The sequence below is a fragment of the Schistocerca cancellata genome, chromosome 1 (assembly GCF_023864275.1).
Source record: "Schistocerca cancellata isolate TAMUIC-IGC-003103 chromosome 1, iqSchCanc2.1, whole genome shotgun sequence".
Taxonomy (NCBI): domain Eukaryota; kingdom Metazoa; phylum Arthropoda; class Insecta; order Orthoptera; family Acrididae; genus Schistocerca; species Schistocerca cancellata.
Genome location: NC_064626.1, coordinates 909154142 through 909180303, shown reverse-complemented (window position 1 = coordinate 909180303; position 26162 = coordinate 909154142). Strand labels below are relative to the sequence as shown.

The 26162-nt window shown below is 39.3% G+C and overlaps 1 protein-coding gene across 2 annotated transcripts in view; it reads right to left on the bottom strand.

The window, feature by feature from the left end:
* The window catches only part of LOC126191053 (uncharacterized), a 240375-nt gene that overhangs the window by 124816 nt on the left and 89397 nt on the right, over positions 1 to 26162 (bottom strand). For both annotated transcript variants that reach the window (XM_049931776.1, XM_049931768.1), the window contains exon 3: positions 2162 to 2359. In XM_049931776.1, coding sequence (XP_049787733.1) covers positions 2162 to 2359 — 198 coding nt within the window. The remainder of the gene's footprint in view (positions 1 to 2161; positions 2360 to 26162) is intronic.

Genomic DNA, 26162 nt, shown 5'->3' with positions numbered 1-26162 from the left:
AAAGTATGCACAAATGGAGACATAAACTATGCAGAATAACAGCTGAACAAGATTATTATAAAATAGCTGGACAAAAATATTTGAAAATGGAGCAGACTATTGAGGCTCAGTGAACACTTAATAATAATTGGTGACTCAGCCACTCAGTAATACATTAAAATCTCCCTCCCATTACATGCAGAAGGAGGTCAGACAACACAAAAACCTGTAAAATCTGTCACCACAGTTGTTTTATGCCCTCAGTTTAGCAAATAAAACATGTTACATTAAAATATACAACATTAATGCCTGTTTTATGCACACTTCTCACACAGGTCTATCTTTGCACCATAGGGAAAAAGGATTAGGCATGGAAGAATATCCCACTCTAGGATGTGTAAGGGCCACTTCTGCCACTCATCATGGCCAGAAGGAACTAAGCCATTGTTCCACTGTAGATTTCACTGTCTGCAGCTTATCAGACCTCAACCCCACCCACTGAACCTCTCACTTACATATGAATCTCACTGTCATGTATGCAATAACTGCAGGGAGATGAATAAGGAATAGGTCAGAAAGGAAAAGCTTCCTGTGTTGTTCCATACTTTTGAATGGCCTGAGGATAACAAACAGTTCCGTAGACTTGATGAGAAACAGCTGTGGGAGTCCCATCCTTATGGCACATTTCAGGAACACAACTGAGTGACTGATGAAATCATTCTGCTTAGATGTATCAGTGTAAACACAAATACAATTTAGGAATTATTTTATAACTTAATTTTTTTATGTAATCCAGGGCACAGGACATACTGGACACGAAAAATTCCCAAAATTAACTTGGAATTCTTTAGCTTCCACAGGGATCTCTTACTCCATCCCTGGCTTTGAACCCCAATTCTATCATTTTTGCTCAGATCCCAAATGATCTCATCACTCACAGAATATTGGTGATCAAATATTTTTGTGGTGATAGAATACTGGGTACTGATGCTGGCATTTGTGGAACAGATAAGAAACTGTATGTACACCATGAGCTGAAGCAGGTGATTCAACCGTAGGGATCATCAGCCTCTGCAGACAACCTCAGAGCTCGACTAGTATTAAAAGTCCCAGTTAATAACCTAATTGTCTCATAGTGTATGGCATTTGGAATTACGAAGGCCTTACTGATCTGTAAATGTAGGATCCATATTCAAGCTGCGATTGTATGAAAGCTTTGCATAGCTGGAGCTGACATCCTTAACCTCTACACTAGGTCTTACTATTGACAAATTTTAAAAGAATTAGAGCTTTTGTGCATCTTAATTTCAGGTACTTCAGGTGAGGCAAAATAGAGATTCACAAATTCATTTTTCCCCAAAACAAATATAGCTCATTTTTTAAACAAGTAAATGAAAAATAGAAAAACAGCAATTAAAAAACACACATCCAGTTTTCTCAGAATATATCTTAATCTTTTTCTCTGATGTTTTTTCAATGATGAACACCATCATTTCTACAGTTAAGATCATTTCTCTGTATTAAATAATAACTTTTCCAACTGGTGTGTCTCCATCACCTCATGGTAACCACTCACCAGTTACCTTATCTATTTGCAAAAGCACATTTTCAATGTGAAATTCTACTACATTACATGCTAACTAGCTCAATCATCTCCTTGACTAGAAATGCTTGAGTAAGTCCAGTACGTCAGGCTCAATGAACTGAAACATGTAGTTCGTTCTTTCTAGTGTGTTCAGTTTTCCTACTTTCGTGGATGAATATACTCTACGGCCTGTCATATTGTCATAGAGTGTATTGCACACACACACACACACACACACACACACACACACACACACACACAAGGGAGGGGGAGAGAGAGAGAGAGAGAGAGAGAGAGAGGGTGGTAAGTGGTGCAGAGAGGGGGGGCGAGGGGGGGGGGGAGAAAGAGAGAGAGAAAGTGGGGGTGAGGGTGGGAGCAATGCTTATGCTTTAAAATGGAGCAGATTTGATTGCACATTTCTGTGAATATGAACACACCTTAGTTATAAATAAATGATGGGTCGCATAACCTAGAAAGACTACTGAATGAAATGAGAAAGGAAAATGCTAATCTTTGATGACTTTCCACATTTCACAGATTGCTCACCACAGGATCCAAGTCATAGGATTTGTGGAATATGTATAAAATGCAAGATACCTCTTGGACTCTGACAAGGCTCCTGTACCTCAGAAGATAAAGTTTGGCTTCTATGGATGATGCAAGATGAGGAACACAGCTGCTTAGCTGCTGTAATAATCTTATTAACTGTTTTCCTTTCCAAAAGCCAACATTGTGTAAACCGTCACATTGTGTGAACACACCAGGACCATAACGCATATTCTTTTTCATTAAACCCTGGAAAAGAAATAGCGGTATGTAAATCTCCATTCAAATTACTTTGTATTCTACAGAGAGAAGATTTAAATTACACAGTACCAAGAGCTATTTGGACAGGGATAGCAGGAGTACAATATACTGGGAAATATAGCCAAATGAGACAAAAAATTGCAATTTATATTGTTTTCTTAATGAGTTGCTTATAATATTTATTTTTAATTTATTTTAATTATTAATTATATTATTAAATGCCCGCAGAAATATAACAACAATGTCCTTTCTTTAAAAACATTTGATCAAACTGCTCTGTTTCTCAAATAGTTAGCTAACTAGTTAATTAGCTACTATTTAGTTTTTTCACTTCCCATGGATCATAATTCGTAATTGCAACCTCTTGCAGTGGTATGGTATGAGTCAGTTTTATAACTACCGTATACTACATTTTCTCAGTGGAAAAGTGGAAAACATGGCAGCATGCTGACCATTAACCAGTACATGCTTTCTTAAATTTATTTATATTTTTGCACACACAGAGCCCCCCCCCCACACACATACACACACTTCTACAGAGCAGGAGTACTCAAGCAGATATGACTTCAGTTTGTGTTTGAAGTCAATTTTATGATCTATTAAATTTTCTACGTCATTGGGTAGTTTTTATGGCTGTGTACCTCACTCCTTTCAGAGCCACACTAATGCTGTGTTATGGACAGCATAAATTATTTCCCTTTCAAATATTATCTTTACGAATGTTACTGTTGTTTTCAAACAGTAATTTATTGTCAACTACAAACTTCCCGTTAAGATAATTCGGAAAATTCTGGGGACTGTCATTTATTTTTATTTTAAGAGAGTACACAAAACTACAAGACTAAAAGGGAACAAGAGTCTACATACATTATTATAAACAGCAACCAACAGAGATCTTATTTTAATGTGCATAGAATGTCTTTTTTACTATGATCTTTGTAAATCTCAACACATTCTTTTAGAGAAAACAATATGACATTTCACAAAACAGTTTTGACTACAGTCTCTGAATTAATAAAACCAAAGAAGAGATTTTAATATCAAGTAAGCATTAACTTTTCTTTCAGTTTTTTAAAAGCAATACTTTGAAGAGGTGTCTATTTAGAATGTCAGCAAGCTGTTCTTGAGTTTGACGGTACTGTATGCTGAACCAGCCATGATTTAGACCATCGTTGATGAAATGATATTTCACATCAATGAGCTTACTTCTTCTTAACACTGAATGCATTTAAGCATTGCTATTGTACTTTTATTGTTCACACGAAGTGTAATTTTAGTGTTTTCATTCAGAAATTCTCCCTTGAAAGCCTGAAAAATTTTAATCTCTTGATGACTTTGAGCTACAGATATCTATTCTGCTTCAGTAGTAGACAGTGCAATAATACACTGTTTCTTGCACCATAAAGGAATTGGAGCTTTATTGCACATAAATATGTTACATATCTTTCCTGTCACCTGCAAAACCTGCGTCACAGTAACCCTTATTTCTTGTTTTCATTTTTCTTATGAGTAGAGTCTTCTAACCACAGTTGCTGAATTCAGGTATTTTAAAACTTTTCTTTGGCTTTTGGACGTTTGAGTGATTTGGAGTACTCCATTTCCATGATATGGAAAGTTTGAATTCACTGCAATGGTTTCTTTGGTTTCTCCTTGGTTGAAACTTGAGTTGTTACAGTTTTTTTACTTCCCGTTCTGTACCTTTTCATCCCGTCTTTAGCGTATTTTTCTTGGTGAAAATATCATTTTTTATTCTTCTGATTTCAAGTCAAAGGTACATTGTTGGATCTTCATCAATTGTAATGTCAAAATTTTTTCTTCAGTTTTTGCTGGAGATTTTTCATTTGAAAAATGATAGAATCCTATCATCAACATGCACAGAAAGATACATTATCTTCTACAATATATATGGCTGTTGGTAAATTATTGCATCAAGATATACCTGCAACTCTGGTTCTCTGCTATGTAGTGAGTGGCAATCTATAATTTTCACAATATTATCATATTATCTGGATTTGTTCCCAAAGTTCAATGAGAATTGACTATCTAGAATACCATCTGGTCCATATTTTGATTATCTATTCATAAAAATTATTGGTATCATTTGATAACTAATATATACAGTATTTGACAATTTTTCTGTGGAAAGGTACACACACACACACACACACACACACACACACACACACACACACACACACACCAAAAGAAAAAAATAGTTATGAACTGGGCATAGCTGAAGAACTTCCTTTAACATCATAATAACATAATTAACTTAGAAAATATTTAAGCAATCTAATGCCTTTAATATAATAGATCACAGAATATACTGGCAGCCTGCCTTTTTTTTTTAAGTCAGTTAAGCCCTTTTTCATTGCATGTGAAAATTGTCTTCACAATCTCAGTAACCAATAGAAATTTAACCATTGATTTCAATAGCATGTGATCTGTAATGAGATCTTAATATTGACTTTCATACAATTTAGAAGAATGATAACAAAAATTAAATTCACAAGAAGTCTGATGATATTTCTGTTCCATTTGAGATACTGGAATAAATTCAACATGCTTCAGCCAACCATGAAGTATCCCACTAGCAGTAATACAAATACGAATGATTTATTCCACCTGTGAACTTATTTACATGCAGTTGGTGTTGTCAGTGTTAACACAATAATAATACTATAAACTTGAACAAATGTCATTAACTACAGTACAATAATCCAAGATGGATGCAATACATATTTAAGCAAGTGTCAATAACAACAAAATGTTTCGAAACAGATCAATTACAAGATAAATGAACTACATAGTTCAGTGAATGGCAAATAAATAATCAAACAGATAATTAATTGTAAGTACATGAAGCAGTAATAAAACAGTTGCACAGTGTGGCGTATGTATACTTTGATGTTAATTTATTGTTCATTCTCATAATGAAAGTGGCTCATCTGTCACAATTACTCAAGGAACTCCTGAGCAGAGTAAATTACTTTACTTTTCATCTACCTCGAAATACTAGTTTTAAATTTATTTACTGGCACTGTGTAAGCCTTTTCAGATAGTTTGTTGAAGTATGCAGGACCAAAATATTTGTAACTGTTGTGTGTATTTGCAAGCCTAGCATATGGCATAGTAACTGTATGTACACTTCCTATGTTATGCTCATGAACTGTCCTCCTCAACTCAAATTTATGCAGACAAGGCAGTTGAAAATATACAGGCCAGGCACTGCTATTATATTTATTTTCTTAAAATAATCTCAACATGATTCATATGGGCTAAATCCTGCTACACATCTTATGCCTTTCTTTTTCCCACTTAAACACTCATTTTGAGCCATTGGAATTGCCCCATAATATAATTCCCTAATTCAGGTGGGAATAGAAGAATACAAAATGTGCATACAGTAGAAGTTCTTTACTGTCACATGCCAATTTGCCACATAAATTCCCTTTGTGAGTATCCCAGCTGAGTTTTTGATCTATATGAAATCCTAAAAATTTTACTGTTTTGTTATCATGACTTGGAGCATTCAGACTGAATACAGTTTCAGTTTTACTATCATTCTTGTGTAGTACATTTGCCTCAAACCAAGTAGTGCATCTCTCCATTGCCACTGCCATGTTGTGTTGCTGTAAACAACAGCTTACACAGGTATATTGATAAGTTACAAAAATCATAACAACACTCACTTTGTTGATATTTCATCACAGTCTGTAGAATTTGTTTATATTAAATGTTTTATGATACTATTTACTTTTTAAGGTGTAGTGATCAGTACATTCACTGTACTAAAGCTACTTTTATGTCTGATGTCAAGTATTCCAGATTAGCACTCACTGAGTCTGCTAACCTCATGTTATCAGTTACTGAAATAAATTACTTATTAAGCCCTTTTCAATTTTACATGCATGTTATCAGTGGAAATCTCAGGTGGTAGAATGAAGATATCATGATGGTTCAATGAGTGCCATACTCATCACCTTCTGGTGAAGTTTCAGGATTTGGAGAGGACCCATTATTTTTACTAGTGGTGCACTCCCTCCACTTGGCTGCAATCAACTGTGTCCTTGTAATGGTAGGTGTGGAAGGGTTGAGAGTGCAATGGCGGGGATGGCAAGTGGGCCAAAGACTGCACTCAAATCTCTGCAGGAGATCCATATTTATATGGATTCCTTAATAATGCTGTCACAGTAGCCAGTGACATAGCATTTGATACAAAAGTGTGAGCTTTGTTTATACTATAACATGCCACAGCTGATTGTTGTGTGACCCATTCATACACATCTGATGTATTCCTTACAGTGACCTGATAAATACTGATACATTTGCCCAACATACATGTGGCCACATGAACATGTGATCCTGTATATGTTCAATTTTAGAGCCAAGAAACTTCAAACAGAGTAACATATTTGCAGAATACATTTAGATGGTTTCCATTGCTTTCACTAAAGCACAGCACCTGGTAAGGGATAGACTTGACTAAGGCAAAAATATCAGCTGATCAATGTGGATCTGGACTGTTGTACGAGGTGCATTCAAGTTCTAAGGCCTCTGATTTTTTTTCTAATTAACTAGTCACCCGAAATCGATGAAACTGGCGTTACTTCTCAACGTAATCACCCTGCAGATGTACACATTTTTCACAACGCTGATGCCATGATTCCATGGCAGTGGCGAAGGCTTCTTTAGGAGTCTGTTTTGACCACTGGAAAATCACTGAGGCAATAGTAGCACGGCTGGTGAATGTGCGGCCACGGAGAGTGTCTTTCATTGTTGGAAAAAGCCAAAAGTCACTAGGAGCCAGGTCAGGTGAGTAGGGAGCATGAGGAATCACTTCAAAGGTGTTATCGTGAAGAAACTGTTGCGTAACGTTAGCTCGATGCGCGGGTGCGTTGTCTTGGTGAAACAGCACACGCCCAGCCCTTCCCGGACGTTTTTGTTGCAATGCAGGAAGGAATTTGTTCTTCAAAACATTTTCGTAGGATGCACCTGTTACCGTAGTGCCCTTTGGAATGCAATGGGTAAGGATTATGCCCTCGCTGTCCCAGAACATGGACACCATCATTTTTTCAGCACTGGCGGTTACCCGAAATTTTTTTGGTGGCGGTGAATCTGTGTGCTTCCATTGAGCTGACTGGCGCTTTGTTTCTGGATTGAAAAATGGCATCCACGTCTCATCCATTGTCACAACCGACGAAAAGAAAGTCCCACTCATGCTGTCGTTGCGCGTCAACATTTCTTGGCAACATGCCACATGGGCAGCCATGCGGTAGTCCGTCAGCATTCGTGGCACCCACCTGGATGACCCTTTTCTCATTTTCAGGTCGTCATGCAGGATTGTGTGCACAGAACCCACAGAAATGCCAACTCTGGAGGCAATCTGTTCAACAGTCATTTGGCAATCCCCCAAAACAATTCTCTCCACTTTCTCGATCATGTCGTCAGACCGGCTTGTGCGAGCCCGAGGTTGTTTCGGTTTGTTGTCACACGATGTTCTGCCTTCATTAAACTGTCGCACCCACGAACGCACTTTTGGCACATCCATAACTCCATCACCACATGTCTCCTTCACTGTCGATGAATTTCAATTGGTTTCACACCAGGCAAATTCAGAAAACGAATGATTGCATGCTGTTCAAGTAAGGAAAATGTCGCCATTTTAAGTATTTAAAACAGTTCTCATTCACGCCGCTGGGGGTAAAATTCCATCTGCCGTACAGTGCTGCCATCCTGGGACGTATTGACAATGAACATGGCCTCATTTTAAAACAATGCGCATGTTTCTATCTCTTTCCAGTCCGGAGAAAAAAAATTGGAGGCCTTAGAACTTGAATGCACCTCGTAGGAGAGAGCAGATATTGAGAGTGGAGAGGCATGTGAGAAGGCAGTGGTGTGATGGACAAAAATGTAATAATGAATGCTGGAGGTAGAAACTTAAAATAACTGGAATAGTGTTTATCTTTGAGTATCTTTTGCTGTATTAATATGTCATGTACACAGCTAGAATTCCCCCCAAAAAATAATTCCATATGTTATTATACTTTGAAAGAATGTAGGGTGTTCTAACATATTTTTCAGGAACACAATCCATAAGTCACCTTAACAGGTAAATAACTCTTGACAACTTACCAATAATATATTGTACATGTTGACCCCAAGATAATTTATCATCTATGTATACCCCCAAAAATTTTACATAATGTGGATCATCTGACAGAAGCTTATCTCTAAGACTACAAACCATCTGCTGTGTTTTGTTTTCATTCAGCAGGAATCCATTTGGTTTGAACCAGTAGGATGCTTGGTCAATTGTCTTTGCTGCACAAGTTTTAAGGCTATTGAAATCATCGCTAGCATGAAGAAATCATCTGCATACAACACAGTGGTGGACTTGATAAATGATGGCAGATCATTAATCATTATTAGGAACAAAAAGGGGCCCAGTACAGATCCCTGCAGAACACCTACCTTGACTTGTTCTATACTCGACATTTCTTTCCCTACACAAACAACTTGCTTACGATTCTGAAGATATGATTTTATTAATTTAAGGCTGTTGCCCTTATCCTCAAACACTTGATGTAAGTATTTGACTACAAAGTCTATAGCATCCACAGTAGACAACTTCTTCCTAAAACCATATTGGGATTCACTAATTATTCCTAATTTTTCAAAATAAACAGATAGCTGTTGGTAAATTACACATTCCCGTATTTTAGAAAAAGCTGGGACTATGGAGATTGGTCTGTAACTGGAAGGTGAGTCTATATCTCCCTTTTTATATATGGAACTACCCTAGCCACTTTGAGTTCTTCGGGAAAATATCCATCAGATATACATTTATTTATACAGATTGTTAAGGGGTACACAATATAGCCTATTACTTTCTTTAGTATATTACAAGATATCTCATATATATCTACACTGTCTGAAGATTTCAACCATTTTACAATGCTTAGGACAAGACTAGGTGAGACCTCGGAGAATATAAACGTGCCTTGGTCTGTTGGTGTTCTGCAAACACTTTAAGAAAATAACTCTGATGAACTGACAGCAGGTTTGATTATAGTATTTCCTACATCTTCAACAGATTTAATAAAGAAATCATCCAATTTTGGGGGACTTACATTAATTTTTTTGCTTCTTACATCTTTAGCAACACCATTTATTAATTTCTATGCAGCTTTGCACTTATTTGTGGAATTATCAATGGTATTGAAATTATGTGTTTTTTTGGCTTCCACAATGGCTATTTTATACTCATTTTATATACGCCAATCTCGCATGTTCTGTTTTCTGATTGCTACATATATTGTGCAACACCATAACTTGGTTTTTCATATTTGTTAATCGTTTAGTGTACCATGGGTTTTGTCTTTTTGTAGCCCTGTTTGTGAAGCCTTTGTCAGTTAATTTGCATTTCTTGATGGGGATGTTGTCATTAAATTGCTCAAAAATGTTTTAAAAAATATCTCAAATAATAGTTTCCCTGACAAATCAGCACTAGGGCTATAACTTGTGTCTCCATGACATTGGTAGAACCAGTCTCTCTCAGCAAGGGACTTACAGAGCTAAACAATTTTGTCATCTGTGACAGGTCTGGTGATTATAACTTTTGGGACAGGCTTAGGAATATTATTCTTATCAATACAGAACCTACTTGTATAGTTTAAAGATACAGAGTCATGATCTGAAAATAGAAACGCTGTTAACATCACATGATTCTTCTGTAGTTTTAAAGTTGACAAAAATATTGTCAAGGCATGCTTTACGTCTTGTGGGCCTGTTATTGACTGAGTGCAAATTACACTGTCTTAGAAGGTTTTTCAGCTCAGTCACAGTACATTTATGTGTTGTTATATCAAAATCTGCATTCAGATCTCCAACAATTATTATGTCATAATGCATTCATCTGGTCCCTCTTAGTACATCTAACAGCATGTCCAATTTTTCTAGAAATACATTGATGATACCCTTAGGTGACCTGTAAAGGGATACTATTACTAACTTAAAACTGTCCATAACTATACCAGTGGCTTCAAAGTTCTGTTCCTCATACAAATAATCTAGGTCCAACTTAACAATGGAACAGCTGAATGACTGGTTAATATATATTGCCACACCACCTCTTATATGCAGTTTTCTACAGTAACTATTTGCTACATTATAGTTATCAAGTTTGACAACTGGAAGTACACTCTCAGTAACCCAATGTTCACTCAGACAGAAAATATCAAATTTGTTATCTAGTCCAAAACTGTTTACAATAAATTCTTTATCTATTAGTCCTTGAACATTCAGATAGCAAATTTTAAGATCATAATTGTTGTTTATTTTAGACTGAACATTTTGGTGAGGTGTTATGAAATTTGTTACACTACTTATCTCGTGGACTTCTTCTTCTTGCTGCCTTCCACTAAAAAAATCATTTAGACGGAGAGGAGGTGCTGTTTTCCGTCTACCCGTAACACTTGATGCTGCTTCTCCTGCTGCAGTTCTCTTTTCTCCTTTTAGAGGCACTGTAGTTACTGTTGCTGGTGAAACTTTTGCTGTTACTGCTACTGTTACTTCCTTTTCCACTGCTGCTACTGATAATGCCACTGGTGACTGTGATGCTTTACATTTTTGCACAGATGTAATTTTTTCATCATAGAGTGTATCTGCAGATGTTTCTTCCTCATATGCTGTTGGTGTACTTTTCTGTTGTCTTTGGCAGAAAACCTGTTGCAGGTAGTGCTATTTTTACGTAGGAATCCACTCCTGCTGTCTTTATCACCTGGAGAATTTCTTTGGCCAGCACTGTCTTGCCTAGGTTGTTTCTGTGCAGTCCATGTCTAATAAAATGCTCTCTCACTGAACTGTGGAGGATAGTATCTGGACTATTGTGCAGCTCTCTGGTGCTTGGGTCATTCATCTGCTCCTCACCATGTGTACAAAATCTTATTGGACAGATATAGCATTGACCCAATAAAGACAGTCTGCATTAACATTGTCTGTGCCATGTACATTTTTTATGTCTGTGATATACTATTAGATTATGTCCAAATGCCAGAACCACCTTGGGCTAATGCCCAATGATGGGTTTGTTATGGGAGAATATACTGCTAGAAGCTTCCAGTCAAACATGAAAAATTTGGTTTGGGAGAGTGAGAGTTTCCTGGAGAAAAACTGGAGTAGCTGTGGGTCACCAACAAGTACCTGCTGCAGAATGGCCCCAGTAGTGGAATTGCTCTCATCATTAGTGAGAATCAATTTGACATTGGGGTTGGGGTTGCCAAGGTGACAGCAAGTCCTAATCACTGTTTGGCATGTCAAACTGCATCTGCAGTATCTGAAGTTCACTGAACTTTCCCCTTGCCCTGTTTGTCAGTGCCCAGCAGAGCTGAGGCTGGCCAGAGATGGCATGGTGGAGATCAACGCAGTGCTATCACTGGGTCACTCATTGTATCTTGGTAACAGAGCAGCTTTCACTGCACCATACTAGTTCTTTTGTGCCAGGGTCAGGATAATGGCTCTAATGAGTTTGGCCTGCACCATTACACTGCAAGGTAGATGCAAATACATGTTGACATCACCAGAAATTCTGGAAGTCACAAGAATACATTCCATTGTCACAAACCATACTGCCAGCCAAGTGGCATTTATTGTGGGTAGTTTTATATGTGTGACTGACAGTTGCGACAAGACAGGTGAGTAGGTAAACACATAATTTGTCACAATGTGGCTGCCGGATCTGTGCTTGTGTTGGGACATTTAGCAGTTGCCCAAATGCAGTGCCCAGTGATGATGATGTGGAAGGTGTAATTACAGAATTGTACATAGTTTGTGGCCATTGATAAACCGGGGCAGGGCCAGATGCAGTATTTTTTTCAAAGTCTGAGCATCTGGCCACTGTTGAGGCATGACAAGGCCAACGTTAGCAACAAAACATCACACTGTTGCATGCTGCACTCTGCTTTAATCACACAATTAGCACACCGCACTCCAATCCTTGATCTGCTGTCCACAAAAATAAGTGTGGATGACAAATCAATGTCGGGCAGCCAAACTGTTGCAACATGATAGCACAAGCCAAATTTCTGCTAACATCAAATGAATGTGTCCCTCAGTAGATGTGGGGTTATCACTGTAAGGATACCCAATCCAAGGGCAATGAGGAACAATGATCCACTGTGTTTCTCAGGTAAAGGAATAAATATAGTCTAGCCAGGTAATTTTCTTTCAAAAAAACAACAAAAAAGATTGAAGAGGTGGTCAATTTTCGTTATTTGGTTAATGGTGATTGCCAAAACGGAGAATGAAAGAGCTGAATTCCTTTTATAGTGTTGAAGCTTGGTGTTTCGGTTGGTTATCAGACAGTTCAGTTGACAATTTTTTTGCCTATGTAGAGTTTTTCCATTACAGACTCTTTCATCCAGTGGTTACAAAATTTGTCTACATTGCACTTTTCAGCAACATTACAAATTTGGATGAGAAAAGCCCCAACTAAGGAAGGGGAGTGAATCTTGTCTTCTTGTTCCTGCACCGGTTTGCTGCACGCCACTATACTCAGTTTTTGAGAACATTATCTTGAGATGTTGTAGCTTGACTGAAGGTTTACTTTGTCACAAATTATGTGTGCTCTATGTACCATGTTGGTTATCACTGTATGGTTTTGTGCTGCATGGTGGCAGCCCACTGCGTGGAAGTAAGGTCTGTGTGAATCTTTTTCTTATGTGCTGAATGATCAAGTGTGCCATTTCCCTTCCTCTTTATTACTATCTCCAAGAAAGTGAGTCATCCATTCTCTTCTACTTCAATACTGAAAGCAGTACACTGTTAAGGTAGTCCAAAAACCCATACAGCCCATTTGCCATGTCCCCACAAAACAAATCTACCACTGACATAAAACATAGAAAAGTGGCTATGCCTACACTATCTACAGATCTTCTCTTTAAACAGTTAGTTTTTCTTATTCCATTATGCTCATGTGATAAAAGTCATTGGATACCTCCTACTATCATGTAGGACCTCCTTTTCCCTGGTGTAGTGCAGCAACTCAACATGGCATGGACTCAACAAGTTATTGAAAATGCTGCAGAAATATTGAGCCCTGTGTATCTATGGCCGTCTGCAATTGTGAAAGTGCTACCAGTGCAAGATTTTGTGCATGAACTGACTTCTTGATCATGTCCCATATATGTTCCATGGGATTCATTTTGAGCAATCTGGGTAGTCAAGTCATTCATTCAAACTGTCCAGAATATTTTTCAAAGGAATCACAGACAACTGCAGTCTAGAGACATGGCACATTGCCATACGTTAAAATTTCATCATTGTTTGGGAACATGAAGTCCATGAATGGCTGCAGATGATCTCCAACAGCAAGATATAACGATTCCGTATCAAAGATCTGTTCAGTTGGAGTAGAGGATGCAGTTTATTCCATATAAAAACAGTCCACTCTATTATGAAGATACCACCAGCTTTCAGAGTGTCATGTTGACAACTTGGGTCCAGGGCTTCATGATGTCTGCATCTGCACCTCACTTGAACCCTAGGAAAAGCTGTTATCAACTTAAATCAGGACTCATCTGAAAGGCCATGATGTTCAAGTCATCTAGGATCCAACCTATATGGGCATGAGCTCAGGAGAGACACTGCAGATGATGTCATGCTGTTAGCAAAGCCATCTGCTGCCACAGACCATTGAAGCCAAATTTTGCTTCACTTTCCTAATGGAAACATTTGTCATACGTCCCACACTGATTTTAATAATTATTACACACAGTGTTGCTTATCTGTTAGTACCGACAACTCTACAGAAATGTCACTGGTCTTGGTCATTAAGTGAAGGCTGTTGACCGCTGTGTTGCCCATGGTGAGAGATAACACCTGAAAGTTGGTATTCTTGGCACGCTTTTGACATTAAAGATTGCAAAATATTGATTTTCCTAACAATTTCTGAAATGAATTGTCTCATGCGTCTAGCTACAACTACCACCCTACATTCAAAGTGCATTAATTCCCATTGTGTGGCTCTAAGCATGCTGGAAAACTTTGACACAACTCACCTGAGTACAAATGAAGTTCCATCAGGCACTTCCTTTTTATATCTTGTGTAAATGATCTACCACCGTAAGTATATGTGCATATTGCTACATATGTTACTACTGTCAGAAATACTTTGTCGTGTAGGGTAAATGTCAACCTGTAATTTATTTTCTATATGAACATATAGACATGTTGTTCATTGAGTTATTGGGAGTGTCTTTAAATGTGAAAATGAGTCATATTTACTGTGGCTGTGTTGTGCACATAATTTCAAATATTGGTACAAAACTAAGTTGCAGGCAGTAGCCAGACAGTGGACACTCAATGATGTGCTACTGAGAGCATGAAATACTGTTGAGCCATGTTGCAATGTAGCCGAAGGAATGTTAGCGATTTTGGTGGCTGATTTGAAGCATCACTTTTTTAAAGTGTTCTGTGAGGAATTTCACAATCCCATTGCCAGTAGGGATCTCATAACCATTCCATCATAAAACTCCCCACTAAATTTGAATTAAATGGTAAGTTGTGAATGTTTAAAAAGTTCAACTGTTTGTGGCTTGAACTATATAGCTGTAAGTGGCAAGGGGATTTGAAAAGATATGCCTGTGAAGAGCAACAACATAAAAACTAAATATTAGGGTCATCCCCCTGCAGTCACTTGCTCGTAAGAACATTCACAAAATCAGTTGAGTTCCTTACATGTTGAATGTAGTGCCCTGTAAAGGGGTTTTGGAAATGTAGCTAGATATCTGGCCAGCCCATAATTGTACAAGTTAATAACATCAAGTATTGTGTACAAGTACACCCTTCATTTATCAATCTTTGGTCGTCCAAACACCTTCAACCCATTACATGCAGTCTCCCATCCTTCATCAAAGACACCAACCACTTTCTTGAACCCCTGGAATCCTTACCCAATCTGTTCCTCCCGGAAACCATCCTTGTAACCATTGACGCCACTTCCTTACACACAAATATCCTGCATGTCCAGGGCATGCTGCGATGGAGCACTTCCTTTCACGCCAATCACCTGTTACCCTACCTAAAACCTCTTTCCTCATTACCTTAGCCAGCTTCATCATAACCCACAACTACTTCACTTTTGAAGGTCAGACATACCAACAATTGAAGGGAACAGCCAGGGTTACCAGGATGGCCCCTTCGTACGCCAACCTATTTATGCGTCACTTAGGGGAAGCCTTCTTGGTTACCCAAGCCTGCCAACCCAAAGTTTGGTACTGATTTATTGATGACATCTTCATGATCTGGACTCACAGTGAAGAAGAACTCCAGAATTTCCTCTCCAACCTCAACTCCTTTGGTTCCATCAGATTCACCTGGTCCTACTCCTAATCCCATACCACTTTTCTTGATGTTGACCTCCACCTGTCCAATGACCAGCTTCACACTTCCGTCCACATCAAACCCACCAACAAGCAACAGTACCTCCATTATGACAGCTGCCAACCATTCCATATCAAACGGTCACTTCCCTACAGCTTAGGTCTTCGTGGCAAACGAATCTGCTCCAGTCCTGAATCCCTGAACCATTACACCAACAACCTGAAAACAGCTTTCGCATTCCGCAACTACCCTCCCAACCTGGTACAGATGCAAATAGCTAGTGCAACTTCCTCATCCCCTCAAACCCAGAAGCTCCCAAAGAAGAACCCCAGAAGTGCCCCACTTGTGACAGGATACTTTCCGGGACTGGATCAGACTCTGAATGTGGCTTTCCAGCAGGGATACGAATTCCTTAAATCTTGCCCTGAAATGAGATCCATCCTTCATGAAATCCTCCCCACTCCACCAAGAGTGTCTGTCCGCTGTCCATCTAACCTTCGTAACCTCTTGGTTCATCCCTATGAAATGCCCAAACCTCCTACCCTACCCTCTGGCTCATACCCTTGTAATCGCCCCCGGTGTAAGACCTCTCCCATGCACCTTCCCACCACCACCTACTCCAGTCCTGTAACCTGGAAGTTGTACACAATCAAAGGCAGAGCCACGTGTGAAAGCATCCACGTTATTTACCAACTGACATGCGTACACTGTGAAGCGATCTATGTGGGAATGACCAGTAACAAGCTGTCCATTATCATGAACGGACACAGGCAGACAGTGTTTGTTGGTAATGAGGATCACCCTGTGGCTAAACATGCCTTGGTGCATGGCCAGCACATCTTGGCACAGTGTTACACCGTCTGGGTTACCTGGATACTTCCCACTGATACCAACCTATCAGAACTCCGGAGATGGGAACTTGCCCTTCAATATATCCTCTCTTCCCGTTACCCACCTGGCCTAAACCTCCGCTAATTTCAAGTTGCCGTCCCTCGTACATCACTTGTCACTCAACAACATCTTTGCCTCTGTACTTCTGTCTTGACTGACATCTCTGCCTAAACTCTTTGCCTTTACAATGTCTGGTTGTGTCTGTATATGTGCGGATGGATGTGTGTGCGTGCGAGTGTATACCTGTCCCTTTTTCCCCCTAAAGTAAATCTTTCCGCTCCCGGGATTGGAATGACTCCTTACCCTCTCCCTTAAAACCCACATCCTTTCATCTTTCCCTCTCCTTCCCTCTTTCCTGACAAAGCAACCTTGGGTTGCAAAATCTTGAATTTTGTATGTGTGTTTGTGCGTTTTTTATTGTCTCCTATCAACATACCAGCGCTTTCGTTTGGTAAGTAACAGCATCTTTATTTTTAGATCTACACTCCTGGAAATTGAAATAAGAACACCGTGAATTCATTGTCCCAGGAAGGGGAAACTTTATTGACACATTCCTGGGGTCAGATACATCACATGATCACACTGACAGAACCACAGGCACATAGACACAGGCAACAGAGCATGCACAATGTCGGCACTAGTACAGTGTATATCCACCTTTCGCAGCAATGCAGGCTGCTATTCTCCCATGGAGATGATTGTAGAGATGCTGGATGTACTCCTGTGGAACGGCTTGCCATGCCATTTTCACCTGGCGCCTCAGTTGGACCAGCGTTCGTGCTGGACGTGCAGACCGCGTGAGACGACGCTTCATCCAGTCCCAAACATGCTCAATGGGGGACAGATCCGGAGATCTTGCTGGCCAGGGTAGTTGACTTACACCTTCTAGTGCACGTTGGGTGGCACGGGATACATGCGGACGTGCATTGTCCTGTTGGAACAGCAAGTTCCCTTGCCGGTCTAGGAATGGTAGAACGATGGGTTCAATGACGGTTTGGATGTACCGTGCACTATTCAGTGTCCCCTCGACGATCACCAGTGGTGTACGGCCAGTGTAGGAGATCGCTCCCCACACCATGATGCCGGGTGTTGGGCCTGTGTGCCTCGGTCGTATGCAGTCCTGATTGTGGCGCTCACCTGCACGGCGCCAAACACGCATACGACCATCATTGGCACCAAGGCAGAAGCGACTCTCATCGCTGAAGACGACACGTCTCCATTCGTCCCTCCATTCACGCCTGTCGCGACACCACTAGAGGCGGGCTGCACGATGTTGGGGCGTGAGCGGAATACGGCCTAACGGTGTGCGGGACCGTAGCCCAGCTTCATGGAGACGGTTGCGAATGGTCCTCGCCGATACCCCAGGAGCAACAGTGTCCCTAATTTGCTGGGAAGTGGCGGTGCGGTCCCCTACGGCACTGCGTAGGATCCTACGGTCTTGGCGTGCATCCGTGCGTCGCTGCGGTCCGGTCCCAGGTCGACGGGCACATGCACCTTCCGCCGACCACTGGCGACAACATCAATGTACTGTGGAGACCTCACGCCCCACGTGTTGAGCAATTCGGCGGTACGTCCACCCGGCCTCCCGCATGCCCACTATACGCCCTCGCTCAAAGTCCGTCAACTGCACATACGGTTCACGTCCACGCTGTCGCGGCATGCTACCAGTGTTAAAGACTGCGATGGAGCTCCGTAGGCCACGGCAAACTGGCTGACACTGACGGCGGCGGTGCACAAATGCTGCGCAGCTAGCGCCATTCGACGGCCAACACTGCGGTTCCTGGTGTGTCCGCTGTGCCGTGCGTGTGATCATTGCTTGTACAGCCCTCTCGCAGTGTCCGGAGCAAGTATGGTGGGTCTGACACACCGGTGTCAATGTGTTCTTTTTTCCATTTACCGGAGTGTATTTTTCCCACGTGGAATGTTTCCCTATATATTGGCATAGGGAAGTCAGTCTGGGTTTGGGTTTTGAGCAGTGAGCATGTAGCTGCTCCTTTTGTATTGTAAATATTGTTTGCCTATGTAATGATGCTTTGATTTTGTTTTGGAAGTATAATAAATATATTAAAACATAATACAAAATTAATATTTAATTGAAGTCTTCTGAAGTTAAATGTTACAATTACTGAGAACTTAGGACTTCAGCTGCGGCAGATTGTCAGAAAGAATGAGTACACAAACCCCAATATAAATGTGTGACCTAAGAATAGTTACGAGCAATTAAATAATTTTGGCCACCACCATTCAAAAGTACAAAGATGAGCGAAACTAGATAATTTCAGTCATAGTTATTGAAGGTTCACATAATAACTTAGTTGCTCCATATGATGAGATACACAACTTTCATATCCTCAGGGATTGTTGCTTCAGAAAGTCCTTGATCCTTGCATCATTGTTGTACTAATTTTGAAATAAAGCAAAGTGTCTAATACTTTTCTTGTCATATATTGTGACTGATTAGCAAGTACATAGGTGGAAAATACATTGGCTGTCTGACAGCCTCTGAAAGACTCTCACACAGCATCCAAAAGACAATAAAGCAGATAGATGGACCTCATGGCCATGTACCACTTCCTCTTATACAAAACAAAACAATCAAATATATTATAGAATTTGGAAAGTTACAAAATAACAAAAGTCATGAGATAATTTTGATTACATGTGTCAAAAATGGACCATATATTGTCCTATGAGTTCTGATATATAATTAGGAAAAGTTTACTTAGTCCCACATGAGATTTCAAAGAATAGGAAGTGCAATAATATAAATTGTATTTTAGTTAATTAGAATCAAATTGCTTTGAATAAAACATTACTAACATTATTTTGATTTGCTAACACCTAGAGCTATTCTTTTTGATGATCATGTTGAGTAAACATCATAGGTTTTCTGAAATAGAAGAGAGGTAAATTCTCAAGAATGTGTGGTGCAACATGACTGCAAATTTCAAAGTTGGATTATTAACAAATGGCCTATTCCCCTTAGTTGCTAATCTAAATTGGGCATTGTATTAATGTGAAATTTAATTTGAGATGATGAATTATTTGTACTAATTTTTAAGGGGCAGTTTACTTCTAGAATTTTGTACAGACATAATAGTATGAAGTCCAGAAAGTTAAAATTTGAGCTAAGATTAACTCTTCAGAGGATGCTGACATGAGCAAGAAAATTTAGATAGGTATAGGAAGGTAGTTCCATTTCAGTACCCCCAAAAAGTTTTATTGACTAAAAGTTAGGGAAATACTCTTCTACAATACTAAAGGTGGAATGTATAGACAATCTGGAAAATAATTACGATTCAGTACCCAGAAGTATACTGTGAAATATAAGTGTAAATACCAAAAATAGTGAGATACTACAGGAGGTGTGAAGCACCAAAAATTAAATCATTAAATAAGAGAAATAATGGGTAATATATGTGACATGCAAAACATATGAAATCATGAAGGTATAGCATTAATAGTGTGTAACTCTATAGAAACAAAGAATTTGAAATATAAAAATTTACAGTGGTATCAATTACAACAAAACATCCTAAAAGCAAATATGGGATACTCCCAAGGTGTGAATCAAAACAAAGCTCTAAAACACTTAACATAGGATTCCTATCTAAGTAATATTAAGATACATTTTTACATTCATTCTAAAATTTCATTTTCATACATAAGTTATTTTTTATGATGGAATCTCAACCCTCTACAGACCAGTGTGGCATTTTGGGTAACACTGTCTCTTCAGTACTAATACCATACACTGTATAAGCTTCCATCCTAATGGATGATATCATATACAATAAATAAAAGTTTCTGTCAGTTATGTACATTTATGATAACAATTTTCTGTTCAACTCATTTTTGATTTCAGAATCTAGTTCATGAAAAGGGTCATTTCACCACAAATCTAAACAGAACATGTAGTAGAAATAATATACATGTATTAATATTAAGATACTGACATAGATAAACATGTTGTTGTTGTTGTGGTCTTCAGTCCTGAGACTGGTTTGATGCAGCTCTCCCTGCTACTCTGTCCTGTGCAAGCTTCTTCATCTCCCAGTACCTACTGCAACCTACATCCTTCTGAATTTGCTTAGTGTATTTGTCTCTTGGTCTCCCCCTATGATTTTTACCCTCCACGCTGCCCTCCAATACTAAATTGGTGATCCCTTGATGCCTCAGAACATGTCCTACCAACCGATCCCTTCTTCTGGTCAAGTTGTGCCACAAACTTCTCTTCTCCCCAATCCTATTCAATACTTCCTCATTAGTTACGTGATCTACCCATCTAATCTTCAGCATTCTTCTGTAGCACCACATTTCATAAGCTTCTATTCTCTTCTTGTCCAAACTATTTACCGTCCATGTTTCACTTCCATACATGGCTACACTCCATACAAATACTTTCAGAAATGACTTCCTGACACTTAAATCTATACTCGATGTTAACAAATTTCTCTTCTTCAGAAATGCTTTCCTTGCCATTGCCAGTCTACATTTAATATCCCCTCTACTTCGACCATCAGCAGTTATTTTGCTCCCAAATAGCAAAACTCCTTTACTACTTTAAATGTCTCATTTTCTAATCTAATTCCCTCAGCATCACCTGACTTAATTCGACTACATTCCATTATCCTCGTTTTGCTTTTGTTGATGTTCATCTTATATCCTCCCTTCAAGACACCATCCATTCCGTTCAACTGCTCTTCCAAGTCCTTTGCCGTCTCTGACAGAATTACAATGTCATTGGCGAACCTCAAAGTTTTTATTTCTTCTCCAGGGATTTTAATACCTACTCCCAATTTTTCTTTTGTTTCCTTTACTGCTTGCTCAATATACAGATTGAATAACATCAGGGAGAGGCTACAACCCTGACTTACTCCCTTCCCAACCACTGCTTCCCTTTCATGTCCCTCGACTCTTATAACTGCCATCTGGTTTCTGTACAAATCGTGTATAGCCTTTCGCTCCCTGTATTTTACCCCTGCCACTTTTAGAATTTGAAACAGAGTATTCCAGTCAACATTGTCAAAAACTTTCTCTAAGTCTACAAATGCTAGAAACGTAGGTTTGCCTTTCCTTAAGCTTTCTTCTAAGATAAGTCGTAAGGTCAGTATTGCCTCACGTGTTCCAGTATTTCTACGGAATCCAAACTGATCTTCCCCGAGGTCAGCTTCTACTAGTTTTTCCATTCGTCTGTAAAGAATTCGTGTTAATACATTACAGCTGTGGCTTATTAAGCTGATTGTTCGGTAATTTTCACATCTGTCAACACCTGCTTTCTTTGGGATTGGAATTATTATATTCTTCTTGAAGTCTGAGGGTATTTCGCCTGTTTCATACATCTTGCTCACCATATGGTAGAGTTTTGTCAGGACTGGCTCTCCCAAGGCTGTCAGTAGTTCCAATGGAATGTTGTCTACTCCGGGGGCCTTGTTTCAACTCAGGTCTTTCAGTGCTCTGTCAAACTCTTCACGCAGTATCGTATCTCCCATTTAATCTTCATCTACATCCTCTTCCATTTCCATAATATTGTCCTCAAGTGCATCGCCCTTGTATAGACCCTCTATATACTCCTTCCACCTTTCTGCTTTCCCTTCTTTGCTTAGAACTGGGTTTCCATCTGAGCTCTTGATGTTCATACAAGTGGTTCTCTTATCTCCAAAGGTCTCTTTAATTTTCCTGTAGGCAGTATCTATCTTACCCCTAGTGAGATAAGCCTCTACATCCTTACATTTGTCCTCTAGCCATCCCTGCTTAGCCATTTTGCACTTCCTGTCGATCTCATTTTTGAGACGTTTGTATTCTTTTTGCCAGCTTCATTTACTGCATTTTTATATTTTCTCCTTTCATCAATTAAATTCAATATTTCTTCTGTTACCCAAGGATTTCTACTAGCCCTCGTCTTTTTACCTACTTGATCCTCTGCTGCCTTCACTACTTCATCCCTCAAAGCTACCCATTCTTCTTCTACTGTATTTCTTTCCCCCATTCCTGTCAATTGTTCCCTTATGCTCTCCCTGAAACTCTGTACAACCTCTGGTTCTTTCAGTTTATCCAGGTCCCATCTCCTTAAATTCCCACCTTTTCGCAGTTTCTTCAGTTTTAATCTGCCCCTGGAAATGTCTTACAATTTAAAACCTGGTTCCTAAATCTCTGTCTTACCATTATATAATCTATCTGATACCTTTTAGTATCTCCAGGGTTCTTCCATGTACACAACCTTCTATCATGTTTCTTAAACCAAGTGTTAGCTATGATTAAGTTGTGCTCTGTGCAAAATTCTACCAGGCGGCTTCCTCTTTCATTTCTTAGCCCCAATCCATATTCACCTACTACATTTCCTTCTCTCCCTTTTCCTACACTCGAATTCCAGTCACCCATGACTATTAAATTTTCGTCTCCCTTCACTATCTGAATAATTTCTTTTATTTCATCATACATTTCTTCAATTTCTTCATCATCTGCAGAGCTAGTTGGCATATAAACTTGTACTACTGTAGTAGGTGTGGGCTTCGTATCTATCTTGGCCACAATAATGCGTTCACTATGCTGTTTGTAGTAGCTTACCCGCATTCCTATTTTCCTATTCATTATTAAATCTACTCCTGCATTACCCCTATTTGACTTTGTGTTTATAACCCTGTAGTCACCTGACCGGAAGTCTTGTTCCTCCTGCCACCGAACTTCACTAATTCCCACTATATCTAACTTTAACCTATCGATTTCCCTTTTTAAATTTTCTAACCTACCTGCCTGATTAAGGTATCTGACATTCCACGCTCCGATCCGTAGAACGCCAGTTTTCTTTCTCCTGATAACGACATCCTCTTGAGTAGTCCCCGCCCAGAGATCCGAATGGGGGACTATTTTACCTCCGGAATATTTTACCCAAGAGGACGCCATCATCATTTAATCATACAGTAAAGCTGCATGCCCTCGGGAAAAATTACGGCCGTAGTTTCCCCTTGCTTTCAGCCGTTCGCAGTACCAGCACTGCAAGGCCGTTTTGGTTATTGTTACAAGGCCAGATCAGTCAATCATCCAGACTATTGCCCTTGCAACTACTGAAAAGGCTGCTGCCCCTCTTCAGGAACCACACGTTTGTCTGGCCTCTCAACAGATACCCCTCCGTTGTGGTTGTACTTACGGTACGGCTATCTGTATCACTGAGGCACGCAAGCCTCCCGACCAACGGCAAGGTCCATGGTTCATGGGGAGGATAGATAAACATAATCACCATATTATACATCACATTAATATCCTAACATTGGGTGTGTTCTGTATATACAGAATTTCAAAGGCAACAAACAAGTCTAGTATGAAAGCAAACAGATAGACCAGCATTGACCACATAATGGTTATAATGGAACATATTATTATTATTGCTTCTTTTATTTTTTTTTTCATCTTTTTCGTTTACACACACACACACACACACACACACACACACACACAGAACATTTTAAAACACTTATCGAGATAGCAAAGTTTAATCATTCATTTGTGCTAACAATACCTGTCTGTTTGTACCCTTGCAACATGCCGAGAATCCTGCATCAAGAGGATTGAAGATTACAGGAAGTATTCATGTGTGCAGAGGAGGGTTGATCTGGCTCCAGTATTGTCATATCAGTCTCCACGCATAATAGTGGTAACAAAACGGATGTACTCAAATTCATGAATGTTAGATGTTGAGTATATGTATGAAATCTTGAAGGTCTCTTTATATCAGTGCCAGGTAAAGTTCACCAAGAACATGAGCACTTTCTAATCCTTTCTTAATCATTCTTTCAAAATTTTCCTAACGAGACATGCCGGGAATGATGATTTCAGCAGTAAAGGTAGGAAGCTGATACGCTGCATGCTTGGCACCATTTCTCTCACAGTAAATAATCTCTTTTCCTTCCAATTAATTTCATTCATGCAAAGGGCATTTCTCTATAAAAGACAAAAATCTGTATAAAGTCATCATTAAGGCACAAAATATTTCTTGCAAATTCTGTAAGACTTTATCAGTAGGACTGCATTAGGGAATACTTAGGTTCATTAATGAAAACACACATCAAACTGCTTTAATTCGAAGATACCAATACAAACAAAATTCCAGTTTTGAAAATTTTTTCTTTCTTTTATGATTTTGTTAAGCATTGTTCACAATGGAGTCAAAGGAAATGGCCATTGATGAAAATTCATTACAAAGTGCAATATGCCGAGATGGTGGAAATCCACACTTGGCAACAGTTGAAATTAACGTGCCAGCTCATGAACTGGCCGATGGCTACCAAAACAACCAGGCTGGCATCCCATTATTAAAAAATGATGACACTGGTATTATAACTAGTCATGATGCCACTTTTATGATGGTCCATAAGACAATTTCTTAGGTCTCACCAGAAAACATTTTCTGAAATAGTGAAACTGAAGTGTGTGACTGTGAAAATTCCTTTGATTATCTGGTCATGATGTCGTGAATGCAAGCACAGAAAACAGTTCACAAAAACAATGTAAACACTAGTGAGAAACACACTTTGCCTCAGCTCATGCAACTAATAACACAACAGTATGCACAGCAAAATCTGATATTAAGAGATTTCGGGAGTAGTATTAGTGAACATTTCAGTGAGGTGAGCAGAAATATACAAATTATCTGGTAAGTTCACAGAGCTCAGTAAAATAAGAAATAATTACCAAAATGTTCCACAATACAAATTCATTAACAGAAAAAGTAACGTTTGTAGATTGTCAACAGGAACAACTTGCAGGTGAGTTGCAAAACTTTAGTGAAGCATATTCTCAAATTCAGCAGATGCAATCCCAAGTAGATGCTTTGGTAAAAAATGTGATGAACACAATCAGCGAGCTGCAAGATGTGTGCAAAAGCTACCTACAGGAATACATAAGTTGAGTCTAAGAGTAGATCAGTTAAGTTTAGAGTCAGAATTTACCAAAAAAAAGAGTGATAGGTTATGTACAGATGTAAAGGAAACAACTGAAAAAGCTGAAGCTGGAATGCTGGATAAGGGCAGCACTCTTGCCAAAAAGGTAGTGTCAGAATGCAAAATTTATGTGGATACTGTAGAAGAAGCTTTAAAAGAGAAGGAAAGTCAACCTCTAGCTAAAATAGACTTGGGTTTAAAGGAAGCAGAGGAAAGGTTATGAGGTATTGTTGCTAAAACTACTGACATTCCAAAATAATGTATGACAGAAAACAAACCTACACTTTTGGAGAAGTTAGGTACCTTCAATGGTTACCCACAATATGGGGTTAGCCCATCGAAGGAACATACCAAAGGTTGCACAATGCAACAACACTTGCTGGAGGTTGCACTTGTTGAGCAAGCACAGTTACCATGCAAACACGACTGTCACTGATACCACAGCATGTTTGTCAACATTACTCGCCAATGAGGGATTACTTAAACATTGACAATTCCCAGTATTTAATTCTGAAGGGAAAAGAACACACCTTGTAGTCTTGAGCGGAGTATTTCAAAATGTTTTACCTCATACCTGGACC